This window comes from Talpa occidentalis, unplaced genomic scaffold, assembly GCF_014898055.3.
Source record: "Talpa occidentalis isolate TD23 unplaced genomic scaffold, MPIMG_talOcc4v2.1 talOcc4.3, whole genome shotgun sequence".
NCBI classification, from domain to species: domain Eukaryota; kingdom Metazoa; phylum Chordata; class Mammalia; order Eulipotyphla; family Talpidae; genus Talpa; species Talpa occidentalis.
The window spans coordinates 30,261,830-30,282,841 of record NW_023603184.1 but is presented as its reverse complement, the minus strand read 5'-3'; the positions used below and the strand labels follow the sequence as shown (position 1 = coordinate 30,282,841).

General features: G+C 33.7%; 1 protein-coding gene and 1 long non-coding RNA gene across 3 annotated transcripts in view; one reads left to right on the top strand and one right to left on the bottom strand.

Annotated features, from left to right (window-relative positions):
- Positions 1-16,524, top strand: part of LOC119255495 (uncharacterized) — a 29,665-nt gene extending 13,141 nt beyond the window's left edge. Inside the window, exon 4 of one of the 2 annotated variants that reach the window (XR_005127483.2) lies at positions 16,439-16,524. This is a non-coding gene — a long non-coding RNA (uncharacterized LOC119255495). Of the gene's footprint in view, positions 1-6,080; positions 6,409-16,438 lie in introns of those variants that run through there. The other variant, XR_008553481.1, reaches the window with a different exon arrangement.
- The window catches only part of PDE3B (phosphodiesterase 3B), a 110,935-nt gene that overhangs the window by 18,580 nt on the left and 71,343 nt on the right, over positions 1-21,012 (bottom strand). Inside the window, 5 exon segments of the mRNA XM_037522706.2 lie at positions 4,390-4,466; positions 4,988-5,198; positions 10,441-10,547; positions 17,139-17,281; positions 19,430-19,678. Coding sequence (XP_037378603.1) covers positions 4,390-4,466; positions 4,988-5,198; positions 10,441-10,547; positions 17,139-17,281; positions 19,430-19,678 — 787 coding nt within the window.

Here is a 21,012-nt window from a genome sequence, read left to right as displayed (position 1 = left end):
GAATGCATTACAAAAATAACTATGATGATTGGGATGTGCTGTACCCTTCAAATGAAAAATATATTTTTTAAAGATTTATTTATTTATACAACAGCTGGGGTATAGGCCAGAGGCGTGGAAGGGTGAGAGGATTCACCAGAGACAGAGCGGGGAGCAAAACAGGCAGACCGACTGAAAGCACTGCTGCGGGGAGCAGCAGGCAAGACAGGAGAGGTCTGCCACACCTTGTGGGTATCTCCCTGGCTGGCCAGGAATCAAAGCCGCGCTGCAGAGGCTGCGGACAGATTCACAGCACTGTGCTCAACCTGCTGCACCACCAGGAAGGCCCACAAATGAAAAAGAGTTATTTTAAGAAATGAAATTTAGAATATTCAACTATTCGTACCTTGGTGAATAAAGGTAGCAATTACAGTAATAATGTAAAAGTCATCAATATAAAAATTGTTGCTATTATGAAGTATATGCTTTGTATTTTAATAATCTAAACTCCTAAAATTAATCATCTAAACTCCTAAAAACAGTACAATGTGTCAGTTTCTTTTCCATAAATGTCCACAACACTCTTTTGAAATGTATTCTCCTTCAAGAGCATTTTACAGGGCCTTGGAATCTGGACAGGCCACATGACTGTTCTGAAACAGAATATGGCCGTAGTGATACTTTGTTCTGGGTTGAGCCATTAACTAGACTGGCAGCTTCCATCTCTTCCTTTCAGTGGAATCCAAATAACAGTTGGAAGAATGCCATATTTCGATGGGTTATTCATCCTGGAAATTTACCCCAGTCAATCCTTCAGATATTTACCCTTGCCAATATCTGACAGTAATCACAGAAGAGCCCCCAACTGAGAATGTTCCAGTTGACAATAACTAATACAAAGGACTTAGAGAATTACTGAACTATTGGTTTGTTTTTAAGCTTTATTGAGTATAAGTGCATACCAAAAAAACCCAACAATTTTAAGTGTATATTTCAACAATTTTAGTAAATTTACAGAGCTGTACAACCATTTTGTAACAATCAGTTTTAGAATAATCTCATCACCCATATTCCTTTATGCCCATTTATATTTATTTTCTATTTTTACTGTAGTCACTTGTAATTATATAAATTTGTCTTTTCTAAAAATTCATATACATGTAATCTTTTGAGTCTGGCTTTTCATTTAGAATAATGTCTTGAAGTTCATCCATGTAGTAGAATGTGCAAGAGTTCATTTCTTAGACTGATGAATTAAATTACATCCTATGGATATTCCACATGATATTTATATATTCAAAGGTTCATAGACATTTGAATCATTTCCAGTTTTGCACTATTGTCAATAATAATGATGTCATAGGCATTCACAATCCTGTCTTTCAGTGCTCATGTTTTCTCTGGTGTAAATTCTTAGTGGGGCCTCCCCTGGTGGCGCAGTGGTTGAGCGCTGGGCTGCGAGAGGCTGCCCGCAGCCTCTGCAGCGCCAGCTCCTTCTCTGGCCGCCAGCAAGGGTCCCACCAAAAAAAAAAAAAAAAAAAAAGTAAATTCTTAGCAGTGGTATTGCGGGGTTTATGGGAAATTTATGTGTAATTTTTTAACAACGTGTCAAAATGTTTTCCAAAATGATTGTATCACTTTCTCATCTGCAATGCACAAGAGTTCCAATGTCTCTGAATATTTGCCAACACTTGGTATTGCCTGTCCTTTTAATTTTAACTATTCTAGTTAGTATGTGTTATGTCTTATTGTAGGATGAATTTGCATTTCCTTAAGGATGCAACTAAGGATGTTCATCATTTTTTTCTTATATTTATATTCATTTATATCCTTCACCAAGTGATTTTCGCTAAAATATCTGAGATCTTTTGCTAATTTTTTTAGTTTAATTATGTGACTTTTAAAAATACTAAGTTGTAAGAGTTCTTTATGTATCACAGATATTAAGACCTTCATCAGATGTATACTTTGCAAATATTTTTCCCAATCTGATGTGTCATTTCATTTTCTTATTAGTGACTTTTGATGTGCATAAGCTCAATTTTCTCTCATGGACTGTGCTTTTGTTATTCTACCAAAGAACACTTTACTCATTCAAGATCATGAAACTCAGTCCTTTATTTTCTTCTACAAGTTTCATGCTTTTAACTCTTATACTTAGGCTTATGAACTATTTTGAGTCACTTAGTGTGTGTATGGTGAGATAAGGGGGCCCAAAACTCCTTTTTGGCAGATATCCAATTGTCCCGATCCCATTTATTGGGGACAAAATGTCCTTTTTCTTTTCAATTGTCTTGGTATCTGTCAAAAAATCAGTAGCTCATAAATGTAAAAATTTATTTTTGGACTAGCAATTTGGTTTCATTGTTCTATCAGTTCATCCTTTATGAATATCATATTGTCTTATTTATAGTGATTTTTTTAAGTTTTGAAATCAGATGTATTAGTCCTCCAAATTTTTCCTTTTCCAACTAGTTTGGCTATTGTAGGTCATCTGTATTTTCAATATTAAGACCAACTTGACATTTTCTACCAAAGTCATGCTGAAACTGATAAGGATTGCACTGAATTTATGGAAAAACTTGGGAGAACAGCCAGCCCTGTTGACAATGCTCAGGGCTCTTTTTCTTTACTATTAGCAATGTTTTATAGTTTTCAGTTTATAAATCTCCCACTTCCTTTTGTTAACTTTGTTCTAACTAGATTCTTTTTGATACTATTGTGAATGGAAATGCCCTCTTAATTTCAACTTGTAATTGCTGACATACAGAAATACAACTGATTTTGTAGACTGAACTTCTATCTTGTGACTGCTCAACTTGTTTATGAGTTCTAGCAGTAACATGTGTCTGCTTTCTTTGGGATTTTCTACATAAAGTATATTATCTGTGAATAGGACAGTTTGTTTCCTTTTATTCCATTCAGGATACCTTTATTTCATTTTCTTTCTAATTGTCTTGGCTAGAATCTCCAGTACAATACTGGAGATTCTGAAAGCATGTCCTTACCTTACTACTAATCCCAGGGGCAACACATCAGTCTTTCTGCATTAAGAATATTAGTCATGTGTTTTTTAAAGATGCCGTTTATCAGGTTAAGGAATGTCCCTGCAATTAGTAATTTTAACGTTTTTATCAAGAAAAAGTATGGGATTTTGTCTTTTGCCTTTTCTGCATGTATTTAGAATATCATGTGGTTTTTACCCCCTTTATTCTATTAATGTAATATATTAAATGGATTGGTTTTCAAATTTTAAACTACCCTTGAATTCCTGAGATGAATATCATTTGTCATGTGTAACCCTGTATTGTGCTCCTAGATTCAGTATGCTGGTGTTTTGTTTAGGGTTTTTGTATCCATGAACATAAAAGATATTTTTCCGTAGTTTTCTTGTCTGCAAGACTAAGTTTTGGTCTTGTTTGGTCATGGTATCAGGGTAATACTGGTCTTACAGAATAAGTAGGGAAGTTTTCACTCTTCCATTTTTTGGGAAATGTTTATGAAGGATTGCTTTCTTTGTTTGCTAAACAACCCTTTCAAAACTATTGAACTATACACTATAAAAGGGTGAATTTTATGATATGTGAAGGGATTGATATGAGTCTATAACCTATGAAAGGGCTTAATCTATTTCTGGTTTACCTTTAGTCCTAGGGTGCAGCACTGCTGAGTTTACCAAGTAATCCCTACCATGGCAATCCTTCAACTCCAGTCTCTATCCTTCTACTCCCATGGAGTTTTGTAAAACATCATTCGCATTCTATCAATCACTGATCCCCCTGGAAACAGCAAATACCCTTTTGGATGGCCCCACACTCCAGGTTCACTTTTTTGCATTTCTATCATCCTCATCCACCTAGATATTATACTGGTAACTCTGAGCAATTTAAAGAGCTTGCTAGTACTTCAATAGCTTCAAGCAGATTTTGTTGTTGTTAATAATTTGTCCAGCTTTCCTCTAGCTACCTTCAGGAGGAATGATGGTGTGAGTTACCTAGTTAATTACTATTGGACACTTGAATCATATATTTTTTAAAGTTATGAAACAACTACAGTTTTACAATTTTGCCAACAATATTTCTTATTTGAAAATATAAAATCTTTCAGAATGTTATAATCAAATCTTAAAAGAATTCCTCTATGCCTGAGAAAAACATGTGCTAACCCTTTTGGGCTTAAATTGTATTATATAAATTTCAATGTTATTATAATTAATTTCACTGCTTATGATGGTTCATTTTTACTCTTAAAAATACTCTCACCACCTATTTATAATTTGTCCCTAATGACTCCTATATAATAGATAAATACACTATAATTTTTATTTTAAAGATGCCATTCATTCATTCATTAAAAAAATTAGAAATTGCTCTTAAATTCAAATACCTAGATTTTTTTGCACAGTCTTACCTGATTTTCCACTGTGGCAATCTGTACCAGACTCTGATTCAGAAGTTGAAACATATTTCAGTATCTGATGTCCACAACTTATGGAATAAAACAGATAAACACATATGATAAATAAAGAATTTTTTTTTACTTAAGTAGAATTGGAATATCTGCTTAATTTTTAACCAAGATCTCAATTGCAAAATATACAAATATTTTAGTCTCTCTCTACTTAACAGGATTGTCCTAGAAAGTATCTGTGTTAACATATTTTGAAAGCCAGAGGTCAGAGGTAAATACTAATTACTTCCAAAGCAGAAATAAGAATAAACACATGAACTGGGCACTAGATAGATATAGACATTAAAATCTATAAAGACTAAAATCAACATTGTACAATTATTGATATTTTATGATAAGTAGAATAGCACTACATTTCACTTAAATTGGAAAATGAATAATAGCAGTGAAATGAAAAAGTTTATTTAGAATAAAAACTATAAGGTAAATAAAGAAGATGATAGTCTTAACCCATTATCTAGTGATAATATAAACAAAATAACTGATATTTTGTTAAACCTACATTTTGAAACAAATAATAAACGTTTAGGTAACTTACTTGTTACACAAGTTGCTATCAGAATTTTTAAGTTGTTGATAAAAATCTGGTGAACTGGGTGCACTGCCCAGAGATTTCTGTAAAATAGCTCTTGGCTTAGTAAGAAAATCAGCAGTATCCGGAAATTCTATAGGTGATCGATTAGTTAGAGAACCAGCAGACACCGGTCCATAACTGGGAGAATTCACAGGACTTAGGCTGGAAAAAGCACCTTTAAAAATTAAGAGAAGAGACAAATATGAATTTATGTGTTTGTATATTTATATAGAACATTTTCCTCCTGTAAAGAAAGCAAAATGTTCACAATTAAATGATAAAACAGATTTCTAGGTGGAGCTATCTTCATTTAGGAATTTAAGCAAAATACAGACCATATTTTTTATCATCAGTGGCTGGAATAAATACCCTGTAGGAGGAGGATGGCACATGGCAGGTAAACATTAAGAGCTTAACTAAAATGTACATACTATGTGGCACAAATTTCCTAATTCATATTGAACTTCATTTTTCACATTTTGTGTCCCTACCAGTTCGATTATTCACATGATTACTCACATGTAATCATGATTCACATGATTACTCATGTGAATAATTCATGAATTTACATGAATAAATAAATATTTTTGAATATTTTCAATACAATAAAATCCATCTTTATTGAAAAACCAAAGTTCCCAAAAGCATTAAGCAAGTTGAGCATGTGATAAAACTGTATAACACAACTGCAGATTTCTTTAAAAAATATATCCAAATCTACCCAGCTCATTCATTCATTCAACACATATTGTAGAACCTATTATATACTGGAAAATGTGCTGGATTTTACAACAGAGAAAAAGATACCATCTTTCCAACTCAATAAACCTAGAGTCTAGTGGAGAATAGAACTAAGGTGAGGGGGGAGTCAAAGTGTGAATCGGAAGAAAAGCAATTAACAGTTATTAAGAACTTACAATAAGTAAATATTAGCATAATGGCAAACACTTAACAGACAGGTGTTATTGTTAATTTTATATCTCCATCTAACTAGGCTGTGGTATCCAGTCGTTTGGTCAAACACCAGTTTAAATTTTGCTATGCATATATTTTTCAGATGTGAGCAACAGCAGACTGAGTAAAGCTGATTTACTTCTCTAATGCGGGTTGGCCTTATCCAATTAGTTGAAGGTTTTAAGAGAAAATATGATGTCCTCTGAAAAGGAAAATATTTGCCTCCAGACTGTCTTCCGAATCTAAACTCAAACATCAACTCCTGCTACAAATTACAGCCTGGAAACATTCCCTAAAATTTTCAGACTTTGTGAGTCAACTGCTTGAAATAATTCTGTCAAAATATTCATCTTTCTAACTCCCTTCCCTGTCTGTGTCTATTTGTCTGTCTGTATGCATGTATATGCATAGGCACATCTGATAAATTTTGTTTCTCTGGAAAACCCTGGCTACCACAATGTGTTATTTTATTTAATCCTCACAATTAACCCTATGATTAATAGCATTTTCATTTAACGTGTGACCAAAAAAAATACAAGAAACTTGAGTTAGTTAACATTGATACCTTACCCTTTCTAGGCTGCCACTGCTATTTAATCAGATTGATTTCTATAAATTCATATGTTAGGGTTGACAGGATTTTATAAATATTCAAGTCAAATGTTTTATGTTTCAGAAGAGGAAAAGGGAAGCTAAAAATGAGAAGTGGTCTGCTTGTCAAAGTCATAACAGTAATTAGTTACAAACTAGAGGCAAAAGTTCCAATTTTCAGCAATATGTGCATTATATATATAATACAAAGCTATACACACACACACACACACACAATCCTGACAAACAAGCTGAGAAGGATAAAGGTAAATAATCTTGGGATAGAAATTTAATTAATACTGAAAAGCTTTGAGGAGAGGGAAAAATGGTAGGAAAAAGCCAATAACCCTTAAAAAAGACTTTCTAGACTATGAATTCATCATTTTATTTTAAACCTATTTTTACTTGTGAAATTTAATTAACATGTACATAGAAAAGTTACAACAGAAATGCTCATCATTCAAGCTAAGACATAAAACAGAAATTCTCTCCCATTTCATTAAAGGAAATTATTGTTTTTATTTTATTTTATTTTATATATTTTACATCATTTTTCATTTTTGCACTTCATCATTTTGCACTTCTATCATTTTTGCATTTTCATCTTGATTATATTCCCCATATAATTCCTGCCCCCCCTATTTTGACCCTACCCCTTCCTCCCCTCCTCCCCATAGTGTGTCTCTGGTTTATAGTTGCTAGTTGATTTTGACTTTATTATAATTAGTCTTTTTCCTGGTCCCTTATTTAGGTTTTCCAAATTCCTGCTATGAGTGAGACCATCCGGTATTTTTCTTTTTCTTTCTGGCTTATTTCGCTGAGCATGATCCCTTCCAGCTCCATCCATGTTGCTGCAAATTGCATGAGTTTATCTTTTTTGATTGCTGAGTAATATTCCATTGTGTATATGAACCATATCTTCTTGATCCAGTCATCTATTTTTGGGCATGTGCGTTGTTTCCATTTATAGCAGCACTATTTACAATAGCTAAGCTATGGAAATTATTGTTTTAACTTGTGGCACTATTTTCTGGCTTTTAAAAATATTTATATTATGTATTTGTGCATCTCCTCCAATTTAAGCTAATTTTGCCCTTTTTTTTTAAACTTTGTGAACTGAGTCAAATGGTCTATATATTGCTGCTATGTCTCATTTACTTTACTCAACATTTAAACACTTCCATGCAGTTGCATATGACTCTTGCACTCATTTCCAATGCCATATAAACTTGTTTGTATGAATACAGCAATTTTGTTCCTCTATTCAAGTACTGAGCTGCCGAAGTGTCTTCCAAGTGGCTGAAACATTTTACTTTCCCATCATCAGTATGAGTGTTCCCACTTCTCAACATTTTTACCAACACTTACTATTGTCTGATTTTCAATTACAGTGGTTTCAATTTGTATTTGACTAATGATTAATGATACTAAGTGTCTTTTCATGTCATTACAGCCAACTTATACATCGTTGGAGAAACATCTATTTGTATCTTATGCCCTTTTTTAAATGAGGGCACTTAACTTTTTGTTACTGATTTGTAGGACATCTCTGTCCATTTTATTCAACACCCAAAGTTATAGGCTTTCTACTATGTTGTTATTGTTTTTTTTTTTTTACAAGTTTTAGGGTTTACGTATTACATTTGTGTCCATAAGGTTTTTTGAGTATGATGACAGGTGAGTTCCAAATTCATCCTTTTTCATATAATGTATCTAGTTATCCTCTCATTTGTTAAAAACATTATTCCTTTCCTAATGAATTAATCTTGGCACCCTTTTTGAAAACCATTTGACCATGTGAAGGGCTTACTTTTGAATGGTCAATTTTTTTTTTAAAGATTTATTTATTTTTATACAAGAGCTGGGGTGCAGGCTAGAGGCGCGGGAGGGTGAGAGAATTCACCAGAGACAGAGCGGGGAACAGAACAAGCAGACTGACTGAAATACACTGCTGAGGGGAGCAGTGGGCAAGGCAGGAGAGGTCTGCTGAGCCATGTGGGTTTCTCCCTGGCCAGACGGAAATCAAACCAGCACTGCAGAGGCTGCGGACAGCTTCACAGCATGGCATTCAACCCGCTGCGCCACTGGGGAGGCCCTGAATGGTCAATTCTATGCCATTGAGTTGTGCCAGTACTATACTGTCTTGATTAACCATACCCTGTCAGTAGGTTTTAAAACTTGGAAGGGCGAGTCCTCCACTTGCCTTTCTGGGCCCTTTGAATTTCAATATGAACTTTAGGATCAGTTTGACAATTCTACAAAGAAGCTAGGCTTTTAGCAAAGTGGTGATGAGGGACAGGGGGAGTGGAAATATCCTATAGCTCTATCATTAGACTTTAGTCTTTTAGTGACTAAAAGACTTTTTTATATAGGTCTCTGGACTGTGAACATCACCTGTGTTTCTAGGTTCTTTTTCAACTTCCCTTAGGTTGAAGAGAAAAGCTAGAATGGACTAGAGTTAAATATTTCCCTTTTCCCAGTGATAACTCAGTGAGTTAGGCTTTAGTTAACTAATTTCTTCTGTGGGCAGGCCCTCTGAAGAACATAATGTTCTGGTATATTTCAAAATGGTTCCTTTTCCCCTCCTTCTGCCAGAAACATGAGGGGATTTTTCTTTGATATTTGCTCATGAAACCTGGTCAAGCTCTTAGAGGTGAATCTCACAGAACTGTGGGGCCCCCTATGGCTGGGTCTTCCTGCAATATTGAGTTGTCCACACTGAGATACAGCAGTATATCAGTTATGGTTGAGATTTTTCTACCCCACCACTGGTTCCAGATCCTTGTTCCTGATGGGGTTTTCCCATGTGAGTCTGCACTAGGTTTACATGTCTGTTTTTCCAACTTGGGGGACAATGTTTGACCTTTAGGTCCTCACCTCTGTTACAAATCCTGGAAGAGTTTTTGAGTTATCAGTCAGTTCAGTTTTTTTACTGGTTTATAGGATGAATGTGACTTCCAATCTTCTTACCCACAGAAATGGAAAAGTCTTATTTTCACTTCTCGGTGCTTCATTTGAGTATTTTATTGTCTTCAAGTTCACAACTCCTGTTTTCTCCTGTGTCCCATCTGCTCTTAAACCATCCAATAAGCTTTTAATCTAAACAATTGAATTTTCACAGTTCTAGGCTGCCCATTGTTTCTTTTCTCTGTCTTCCATTCTCCGTTAAAATTATCCATCCATTTTGATCTGCTTTCCTTCTATTTCTTTTAAGACATTATTAAAGTTTTTGTTAGACCTAACATCAGTGTCATAGAGAGTTCCTTACAGTGTCTGTTTTTCTTGTTTATTAATAATATTTTTCTGTCTCTCTAAGTTTTATAATTTTTCTTGTATGACAAACACGTATAAAAGAATTTTGTGAATGTGTATCATGTTGCCTCTGTTTAGGCAGACAGCATATATATTAAAATCAGCATATCGATGTTGTTTTACCATAACTCTATTGTACCTATAAAATATCTTTCATCCAAAAGTTTGTCAACATTTCTATAATAGCTTTACTAGTATATAGTCAGGGTTTTTTCCACTCATATAAAGATTCTTTCCATATACCATATATGAAAGAATCCCCTTTCCTGAGATTTTTTTTCCCTTGATGGTAGGTGACTCTAGATCTTCAACTATTTAGGTTAAGTAGTTCTACATTTTATCTGTGACTTCCTAGTGCCTAACAAAGAACATGGTAGATAGTTCAAAAATGTGAATGAGCAAATGGTCAAATAACTAATAGCGAGCCCAAATTTGTTACTTACATTAACTTACAACATCAAATGGTTTTCAAAATTAGCTAAAAACTGTAATGACAAAAATTTGCACTACTATGCAGTTTGAGACCTCCCATATTTATATCATAAAGACTGTTTTCTTACCAGCTCTTCTGAGACCTATATGGTGAGAAAGCGATATAGAAGATGACCTTTGCTTCGGGATTGTCAGTAGATTTGAACTGAAAGGCCCATTTAGATAGCATCCTTGACTACAAGGGAAAGAACAGGTTAAAAAATTAAAATCATGGCAAATTCCTATTTTTTTTTTCACAGTCTTCAATTTAATTAGTAAATATCTCTTTATATATTTAGAGTTTAGACATCACTATAGTGTCTATGGTCTAAAGTCAGCAAACTTTTTCCCTAAAGATCCAAATAGTGCAGGCCATAAGGTCTCTGTTACAATCACTCAGCTCTGCCATTGTAGTGAGAAAGTAGCTGTAAACAATAAAACAAAGTATAACTGTGCAGCAATATAATTTTATTTATAAAAGCAAATTACCCACATCCAGTCCAAAGAGTAGTTTGCTGAACCCAGGCATGAAACAGGTTGTCATTACTACAACCCAGATTGCTATTCCCACCCCAGAAATTCTGATTCAGTAAGTCTGGCGTAGAGTCAGAAAACACATTTTCAGATGTTCCTACTTGTACTGGGTCCAGGGATCTCACTGAAAATCATTTCCCTAAATAGACAGTTTTCTGTTCCTGGTCTTCATAATTATTGATTACTTGTTAAATCAGCCATTTCCTATATGTGAAATATTTATTATGGATTTTAGAGTTCTTATGAAGAAATTAAATATAGGTCGGCAAACATAGCATACAGAATGATACAAAAAATACAGCTTAAGAAGGTTTGGGCCCAGTGGCATGCATATACCAAATACATAAAAAAATATTACCTTCCTTCTCAGCTATTCACTAGCCTATTTACTTAAACACCTGATGTGGCCACTTTCGACAGACTCAAGGACAAATATAGATTCTCCTATTTTTTGCTCAATATTTTTCAATGTAGGCTAGCTTCTCAATAAATTCTTCCCCAATTCCTTCATCTTTTCTGTACTTTTATACCCCATTACTCAGGTCAGATCTGTTTTTATGATCTAAGTGGATATTCTTCATGTTTCTTTATTATAACTTGTATGCATAGTATGTTATAATTTCACTGCTTACAGGTTCTTTTCCCTCACAAGTTTGTGAATTCCTCTGGGGCTACAAGATACATCTCTATATTCACAGTGGACATAGCACAGCACCCGATACAAGTGTTTGGCTGATGTTTGTGGAATAAATGAATCATCCTTTCTTTTAATTCCTAATTTTTCTATGGTAGAGAACATTTTTTGTACCCCAATTTTGAATGAATGTAATTTTTTTTCTTTCACTTTAACTCTTGCTTTAGGTTCTCCCAAGGCCATTTTCTAGAAATCTAACTGTTCTATATCCCCATGGGAGAAAAAGTTCTGTATTAAAAAGGCAAGCTCGTAAAACCAGTTGGTAGTCACTTGATTAAAACTGCTTTATTGACATTAACAAAAATTATAATAGCAGTTTTGAAACCGAGGTTTCAAGAGGCTAACTTATGTCCCAAAATTCACAGTTAAAATTCACAATGGCAGAGTTAAAATTCAACATCCAAAGTAGTAGTAATAATTTGTTGACAATGTTACAAAAAGAAGCAATATGCAGATAATACCACCCAAAAAACTCTTCTTCCTGCCAGTGTTCAATCATTCTGTTCAATCATTTGTGTATTTGTGGTCTACATATGGAATGGGAGAGACTGGGAAAGAAGAGTAACAATACCAGCTACGGCAATATTAAAACTGAGAAATCTATGTACTGTATTAAAGTCTATTCACTGATTAATATTCAAAACAAAGATTGAGATTTCTCTTTTATAAACTAGACCCACAGCACTGTTCCATAATATTCTGCTTTTGCACAGGGTCTTCTAATAATTGAAATATGCCAAACATCAATTAGTTGTTTAGAATTGAGAGGGACAAATCAAATTATAATTTTTCAGTTCAGTTCCAAAATCATCTCATTAATTTCTGTCCACAAGACTGGATAAATGTACACCCCAATGAGATTACACAAAACAGTATTAGAGAAAGAAGACAACAAAACAGGGGGAATTCTCAGTGATTATAGTTGGTCGGCAGGTAATTGAAGTTAGACTTGGGAATCAATCTTAAAATCTAAATGAGCAAACATTACAACAGATGTCCAAAGATATGTGACCAGTTAAATGATATACTGAGTCAACTTCTAGACAAATCAAAAATCACCTCGAAAAAGTTTGTGTCACCTCATTCATATTTTTAAGAGTTGCATAAATATGTTGGATGCATGAAGTCTAGATTTATAGGGTTATTCTCTTAAGAAACTGAGTGGAATGATACCATTAGCCCCCTTGAATTTCTGCAATGCAAACAGCATGCAGGCATTGGTAAAAATCTCTGATAAATTATAAGACATACTACTGAAATGCTGGTCACCATGTACATTATTTAGGGGAAGTCATTTTGCCAAGCAACAAGTTACTAGATCAATTTACAAAGCACCTCTGAAGATGAATCAGAGAATAGGTTAAAAGCAAGTCTCTTTAGACTTGAGTTTGGGGGGTAATTTGCCTAACCTGCCCTCCCCTCCCAGGGAAAGTCTGTTCAAAGGGAGTGAACTATGAAAGATGAATCTGTCCTCAGGGAGGGTTGGGGTCGTAGCAAGTAGTCCAAGATAACAGTTTAAATCATTCCTTTTAACCATAAGCTCTAATACTACAACTCAAAGATGGATAATTCAATTGTCAGATAATCCAATAAAGTATTATTTAACCTTTCCTGAAACTCCTGACAAGAGAAACTCATCCTAGGTTAAACTTAGGCAAAAGACAGCAACAACTGTTACAGTCTAATATGGACTGATACTCCTGCAGGATATTTGTTAGGCAGCTTTTAATCTTCAACAATACAATTTCATTTAAGTCCAAACTGTTTACAGTAATCAAGCAGATTTCTTAAGTGTGGTCTAATACAAGGTAGAAAATTATGCCAAAAATAGGTAAAGAGATGTTAAGAAAATTCAGAGGTGAAACATTACTTTTCCCTAGGGCCCACGGGAGAAGGATGTCACTACTACACCTGAGTGGGTGGTAGTCCCCATAGAGTTTCCTTCACCAATGTACCCATGCACCATCACCTCAGTACCCCGTGCTCCTCCCTCCCTCCCTCCCTCTGATCCCTCTCCCTCCTCCTCCCCTGCAGGATGTCTCTGATTTATTGTTGTCTGTTTTTGCTTTGTTGTGTTTTGTACTGTTATTATTTTTTTACACTGATGTTCTTATTTGGCTCCCCTGTATTCCTGCTATAAGTGAAAGGACGTGACTCAAATAGTTAATCTTGATGGTCGTTTCAGATAGAGAAATGATGTTAGAGAAATATTTTTGGTATTGTAAAGAAATGGCCCCCTATAATTAATTAAAACCTTAAGTCCTCTAAGATGAAAGGTGGTAATAAGCCCTTAAGGGTATGGAAAACAGGCTATTCAAGTCAGACTATTTCTTTTCTCTCTTGTGTTTTTCTTCCATTGAATTTCTCTTATAGCTATGATGAGGTTTATTTATGATACTTTATGATTTTTTTCTGCAAACAAACATGAAAAAAAGCAAAATTAAATTCTACATTACTCTTGACACAAATATGGAGAATATAACTCAGCTGAATTTTCAAATGGAATTAAATCAAAAACAAAATATCTGAAAACCTCAAGGAAAAGTCAAACACAAGTTCCAAGCCTGTTATTTTTACCTGAGAGTTTTCCAAGTCATTTTTCTATTCTCACTTATATATTTTTTCTTTTTTAAACAAAAAAATTATTTTCTTACATCGTTGCTCATTTTTGTACAGTAACTGATTTCTCCCCTCAGGTCCATTCTCACTCTTTGCAAGACTGCCCATCTCTTTTAATTGGCTTAATTTTTCCAAGTAAGGATGCCAATTAGTCATGAGGGAATAACAGCGTTTTGAATCCCAGCCTAAGAATTTAAGCACTGTCCCACAGGCATTTCTAAGGGTCCAAAAACATAATGACTAAAAAAACCTAGTCAAAGTTTTGTTTATGGAGATTTCTGTTGGAAAGGTAGAAGATGGATCAGGTAATTATGGATATTAGGAACGGGAAGACCAATTAAGAGGATAATTTAATTGTCCAGGTAAGGAGTAACGTATGAAACAGTGTAGGCAACGTGACAAATGTGAAGGAACAGAGAAGAGATTCAGAAATAATTTTGACAATTGACAGCTTCAGAGGAAGGTAACAAGAGGTAAAGGTAACACCAAGCTTTCTACGTCAATCAATGTTGTTAGTAATCATTAATCTAAAAGATAGCAGCATTATGCCAGGAAGGGCCAGAACAACAGTAACAGATGAGAAATTTGGTTTCAGGGCCTCCAGCTGGTGCAGCGGGTTGAGCCTAGCACTGTGAAGCTGTCCACAGCCTCAGCAGCGCTGGTTTGATTCCAGACGGCCAGGGAGATTCCCACATGGCGCGGCAGACCTTTCCTGTCTCGCCCGCTGCTCCCCTCAGCAGTGCTTTTGGTCGCCTGCCTGTTTTGCTCCCTGCTCTATCTCTGGTGAATCCTCTCACCCTCCCGTGCCTCTGGTCTATACCCCAGCTATTGTATAAATTAAAAAAATAAATCTAAAAAGAAAAAAGAAATTTGGTTTCAGGCAGTTTCAAGGAATGAAAGGTTCAATATTGGAATGATGTTTAAATCATAGGGTCATTTAAAATCAGTTAGAGAAACTATGCTCAGAATTCAAAGCTGCATTCAAAACAAGACTAAAAAATTTTATAAGATCTCAGTTCTAGAGAAATCTAATGCAATCAAGATGTCTCATTATTCCAGAATCATAAGTCATATAGTTTTGTGTTATTATAGCTTCCTGAACAAGCATCACCATTCATTAAAGATCCATAGCTACAATGTCTAATATGATTATCATATTATGATATCACATGCCTCTTCACATACATTAATTAAATATAAATCAAATTTAAATTCTCTCCCGTAGCCAATATTAGACATGATTCAAGTGATCTATAGCAACATGTATCCACTACTGTACTGGACAGTACAGACATGAAATATCCCCACCATAATAGAAATTTCTGTTGAGCAGAACTGATCCAGAGACTGAATTTCAAAATGAACAGTGTCTATAGATACATTACATATTCCCATCTTACCCTATCTACACCTGGAAATTTATTATGGAGGAACTGCAGCTTATGCACACTAGAAAAAATTACATCTAATCTCATTTCTTTGAAGGAATTGTTATTTGATAATTGCTTTATTCTTCACATTTCTAAACCTTTTATGAGACATGGCTTTGTTTTAATGAGGGTTAATATATTGAATCTGCATACATTTACCTTTATATGAACACTTTTCAGAGTTAAAGATTACTTTTCTTTGGGTCATATTTCTATTTTAACACGAATCATCTGAAGCAGTAGAACAAAAATGACCTTAACTCAATATATCAAATGTTTCTTTAATTGCAAATGCATACTTTTACCTCAGTGTGGTAAAGAGGTTAAAAACAGAATAATTCATATCATTCTTTCTTAAACCCAACACTATATTCAAGATGATATTTCCTATGGTTAAGAAATATGAGTCACATTTTCTGTTTGAACATCATTCCTGCTGCCATATATCAGTTTAGACTCTGAACAAGCTTTGGACCAAAGTTTATTTTTCTGCACTATACTTTTCAACTTAAACCCATTCCTGTTTTATATATCATTTTACCAATTTTTTCATTATAAAAATAGGAGTTCATCTACTCAGATGTATTACAGACATTCAAATCAATCACAAAATAATCTGTGAAATTACGTTTTTCTGATTATATTTCATATAGAAATGTTAACATAAATTTTATCAAATAAGTAACTGTGATTCAATCCTGCCATCTACTGTTTCAAATGTGTAACTATAATTTAACCGAAGTACAGAAGCTGAGTAATAAAAGTGGATTAAAGGGAAATTTACACTAATTTTCTGATTTTTTTTTTTAGGTGACTAAATAGGAGCTTTTAACTCAAACAAAAGATGTTTCCTGGGTTTAAAAGGCAGTATTGAATCCTTTGTGATTATCAGGATAAAACGGTATATTTACATTCAGAAGACTTTAGTTCTTACATTTTCCAATTCTCACTTAGTTGTACTTACTGACAGTCTTTGATTGGTAGGACTACCACTACTTAGTTGCAAGTAAATCCCAACAGAGTATAGAATGTATTAGTAGTCTTAGTCCTCCAGCAGGAACAGGGTTTGAATAATCTTGCTACCTTCTATCTAACTTGACATAAGCCCTGGGAACTTGCTCTTCCTTTCATTATCAGTTGCTCTGATGACCCACCTCTAGATACCATGCACTGGACTGGTGACTGCTCCTGTAATGGGCTTCTCTACCATTTAAAAAGTTTCCCTACTACTCTGTTTAAATTGATCCCAGTTTCCTTCAGCTTCATCCCTGGTTCATGTTTTTTTAAGGCCCCAGCTTGATTTGAACCCAACTTACTTATTTTGGGGACAGGGTTTATTTGCTTTAATTAAAAATTAGTTTCTCTCTTATGCCATATTACTGCACATGCTTTCCTATACTAAAATACTTGAACTGCTCAGTTGTGCTTTTAGAATGATTTCAAACTTCATTCACAGAAACAAAATGGATGCATTTAGATTAGAGTTTCTTGAAAAAGTTCTGGGAATTACCTTGAAATGCCAAATTCTTGCTGAGGCCTTCTGCCATTATTGCGTTCCCACCTTGACGAAGACTGTTCAATAAGTGGCAGACCTGAAGTTCCTGAGCTCCTCCTCAGCTGTGGAGTTTGCAAACTATTCCTACTGTTTAGTCCCTGTTGAATAATTTTAAACTGGTTAAAATTGTCACCCCTCAGTATGTTGTATATGTGACATTAAAAGATGGCATTTAAAATATTAAAACAAAGTACATTTTTTAACATGTACAGGAGAAACAGAACATTTTATTCTGGAAATCTGACCCTTTTGCTGCAAATTTTACATTCTATACTGCTGAATTTATCTTATTTCAACAAAAATGATTTCTGAATTCCAAAAAATTTAACTGCATTTTTCCTTTGTACATTTTACTCCTAGACAATTGACATTTTATAGCAGGTATGAAAAATTTACCCTGAAAAAGAATTTCAAAGGACAAGCTTAGAATTAGGGATGATCAGTTCTGCATTCGAAACCATTTACACTTTCAGGGTTATGCTAATATACATAGAAGTTAATCTGCAGAATTCTCAGCAATCTTCTGAATTAATGATTAAATTCAGAGCCTTTATCATTAACTATAGTTATAATCTAGGTCCATTTAATATTCCTTAGTTCTTAACATAGATAATACATTTACATTAAATTATATGTTTTAACTCCCTTTCCTAACATTTTTTCATAAATGCTCTAGCCCTTTATGAGTTAAATCAGGATTTTTATATTTTTTTCCAAAAGCATGAATGAATTAGACATTAGAATTTCATGAGAAGTTTAAAAAGAAAGAAGGGTTACTTCCTTATTATATGACTTATTCTTATCAGATTCTAGAATGAAAGATAAACTTGATTAACTGAATGTTCAAAAGTTGAGATATGTAGGCATCCTGTTTATTTTAATATCATTAAACTGTTAAATGCACCAGTACACTTTTCTACATAGTAAAACAGTAATAAACATAATACCTATGTCAGTTTGATTTTTATGATAAAGATTTTTAAATACTGTTTTAAAAATTATTCTAAAATCAAACATTGATGGACAATACAAAGGAAGAGCAACATATCAAATGAAAACTAATTCAAGTACACACTACAGTTATCTTATTGATGAATATATTACTCTCCCTTTTTTATGCCTGTGATTAAACCACATTCTTAGTAGTAGAACACTTTAAAATGCCATAAAACTAAGTACTATACTTAATTAGATTTTTAAAAATTTTTTTAGTTTATTAGGTTTTGACCAATATAGGTTCTACTGGATATACTGTTTAAAAATGAAAGAATCACTTATCTAACTATAATCCAGGTTTGTGATCAATAATTTTGAAATCTTTTTTGTCTTAATCAGTCTTAATCTTTCAACATTTTTAAACCCTAATAATGAGAACTAACAAAAGGAAAATAACTGATAATCAAAATCCCTCCAGAAACTAATTTTTCCTAAGCTCTATGTACACTATTAAAATAAAAAAAATTAGCTGATTTGAATTTCATCTTTTCTGGGTTAGTTTCTTTATCAAATGAAGTAAACTAGAATGTATGATGTTTTTGTTTTCAAATTATGATTTTATATATTTGTACGTACAGGTATTGATAAAAGAATCAAGTGAAATAAGTAAAGGCAGTCTGAACAAGCATAATGTATGCCTACTTAGGATATTATTATTTTCTAATGGAAATCCTATTTTGAAGCACTGATTTTTAAAAATAAATTATTCCCATATTTAAGGATACAAAAATCAATGCCTATTGGGCTATAGCAATCTTGAGTGAATAAAAGAGGTGTTGGAGATTTATAAAGATTTACAAAGAAATGTGAAAATCAGTTTAAAAGAGTGCAGTGTAATTCATAAAGTGGGTGTTATAATTTGGTCATTTCTTCTGGTTCAACAAGAACAATTACTGGATTCTGAAAAACAAAATAGAATAGTGACATGATTTGACCCCTTGTTTGTTGTGTAAGCCTGAATTAAATTTGCTTCTTGTTTTCTACTTCGTGACAACAATCACAGCAACATTAACAATAAATAGTTGTTATAACTGCTCATTACAGCCATGTTATTTAGAGTAATAACTGAAGACTTGTTTAGGGTTACTTGAGATTTTAACTGCCTCTAAAGTCCCAAGCAACTCATACTGTAATAGAAGCTGGCCCTTGAAAAATAAATTCTATTTTAATGTAAGATTCAAAGGAACTGTTTTAATTTGAAAACATCAATAAACGTGATAAATAGGGCTGGCTGATTACTGTATTTTGACCTTGTGAAGTTTTCGATCTCCTTTCTCAGCTGGGTCCTCTATTTCAGAGCAGGGATAAAATCCAGGAAATGGTGTGAGAGGATTAATCTTTGGCCGACAGGAACCTGAGAAAGCACCCATCAAGCTGCTGATACTCCGGAGAGAAGAAATGACTTGTGGGGGAAGGTTTGGATCAATCAGAAGATCTGACACCATATTGCGTGCCTCATTTAGAACAGAAAGATCAACTCCACTTCCACCTCCAGAATTCTAGAAAAGAAAAAAAAAAATAAAATCATATATTTGTTACACAGAAAACTTAATATTTAAGGAAAATTTAACCTAGTTTAAATCAACATCCATACAAGAATATCTAAGTAAGTAATTTAACTCAAACATTAATTTTCATTTATGTGGACATGGCATAAATGATGTAACAAAACATTTTATGAAGTAGATAGCAGATATTGTGAACTTTCCTTTATTCCTAACAGCGTATGTGAATTATTTAACATCTTAACTTTTTAGTCTCTTCACTGTAAAATAGGGATAATAACATCTATCTCACTAAAGGCTGATGTGAAAATTAAATCTGATAATACACATAAAGAATATAAATTATATATTTAGTGCATATATAGTATAAATGTATTTAAAATGAAATAATCATTACGAAAATATTATAGGAAATGGTGACATAAGAAATACAGAAAAATTGATCAGAGTTAGAAGGAGATAGTGTTAATTGAACTGAAAAGCTAAAAACTTCAGGAGGTAGATACAGAGTTAGATAATCATCATGACAAAGATATTTAAAAAAATGAATGAAAACACAGAAAGTTTATCAGAGGTACCCCCCACCCAATAAAAAAAACACCTCGGGGAAAAAAAGCGAATGTCCTGAGGAAAAAAATTAATGAGCAGAAGAGAGAAATGGAAGCTTAAGTAAGAAAATAATGGAGCTGCTGTATGTACAATGATGACTAGAGGAAATAATTATGGAGAAAGGTATGGAATAGCTTCCAAAATAGACCAAGTGGAAGACTGAATCAGTGACCTCGAAGACAGTAACACAAAAAGAATCCAAGTGAAAGAAAAAAGAGAAAATATGAAGGAAAAAAAAATGAAGAAACACTCCGAGACTTAATTCTACTCCTGAGAAAAGGCAATATACAAATCATGGATATTCCAGAAATGGGAGAGACAGGAACACAGAATTCATTCAAAGAAATAATAGAGAGAAAAGAAGACTTTATTGACTTATTTACCTGAAAATACAAAACAGGGGTTGTATACACCAGCTTCAACATAGCTGGTTTCAGGGGCACAAAGTAACATATATAGGATTCCCTCTTATCTCTCAGCTGTTTCTTTGCCAATTTTATTTTCAGGCAGTTACCTCTCTTGAAAAGGGATCGCTGGCAATTAATATCAGACTCAGCATTTCTACAACTTAACAGGCATGGTAGAAAGATCCAGTAACTTTTGCACAAACATAGGCAGAATTGGAGAATATTGTAAGTGAGATAACATTTGTAGTATATGTCATATTAGTCAAAGACTGGATGGTGTCACTTACATGTGGAATGTAGAGAAATAATTTT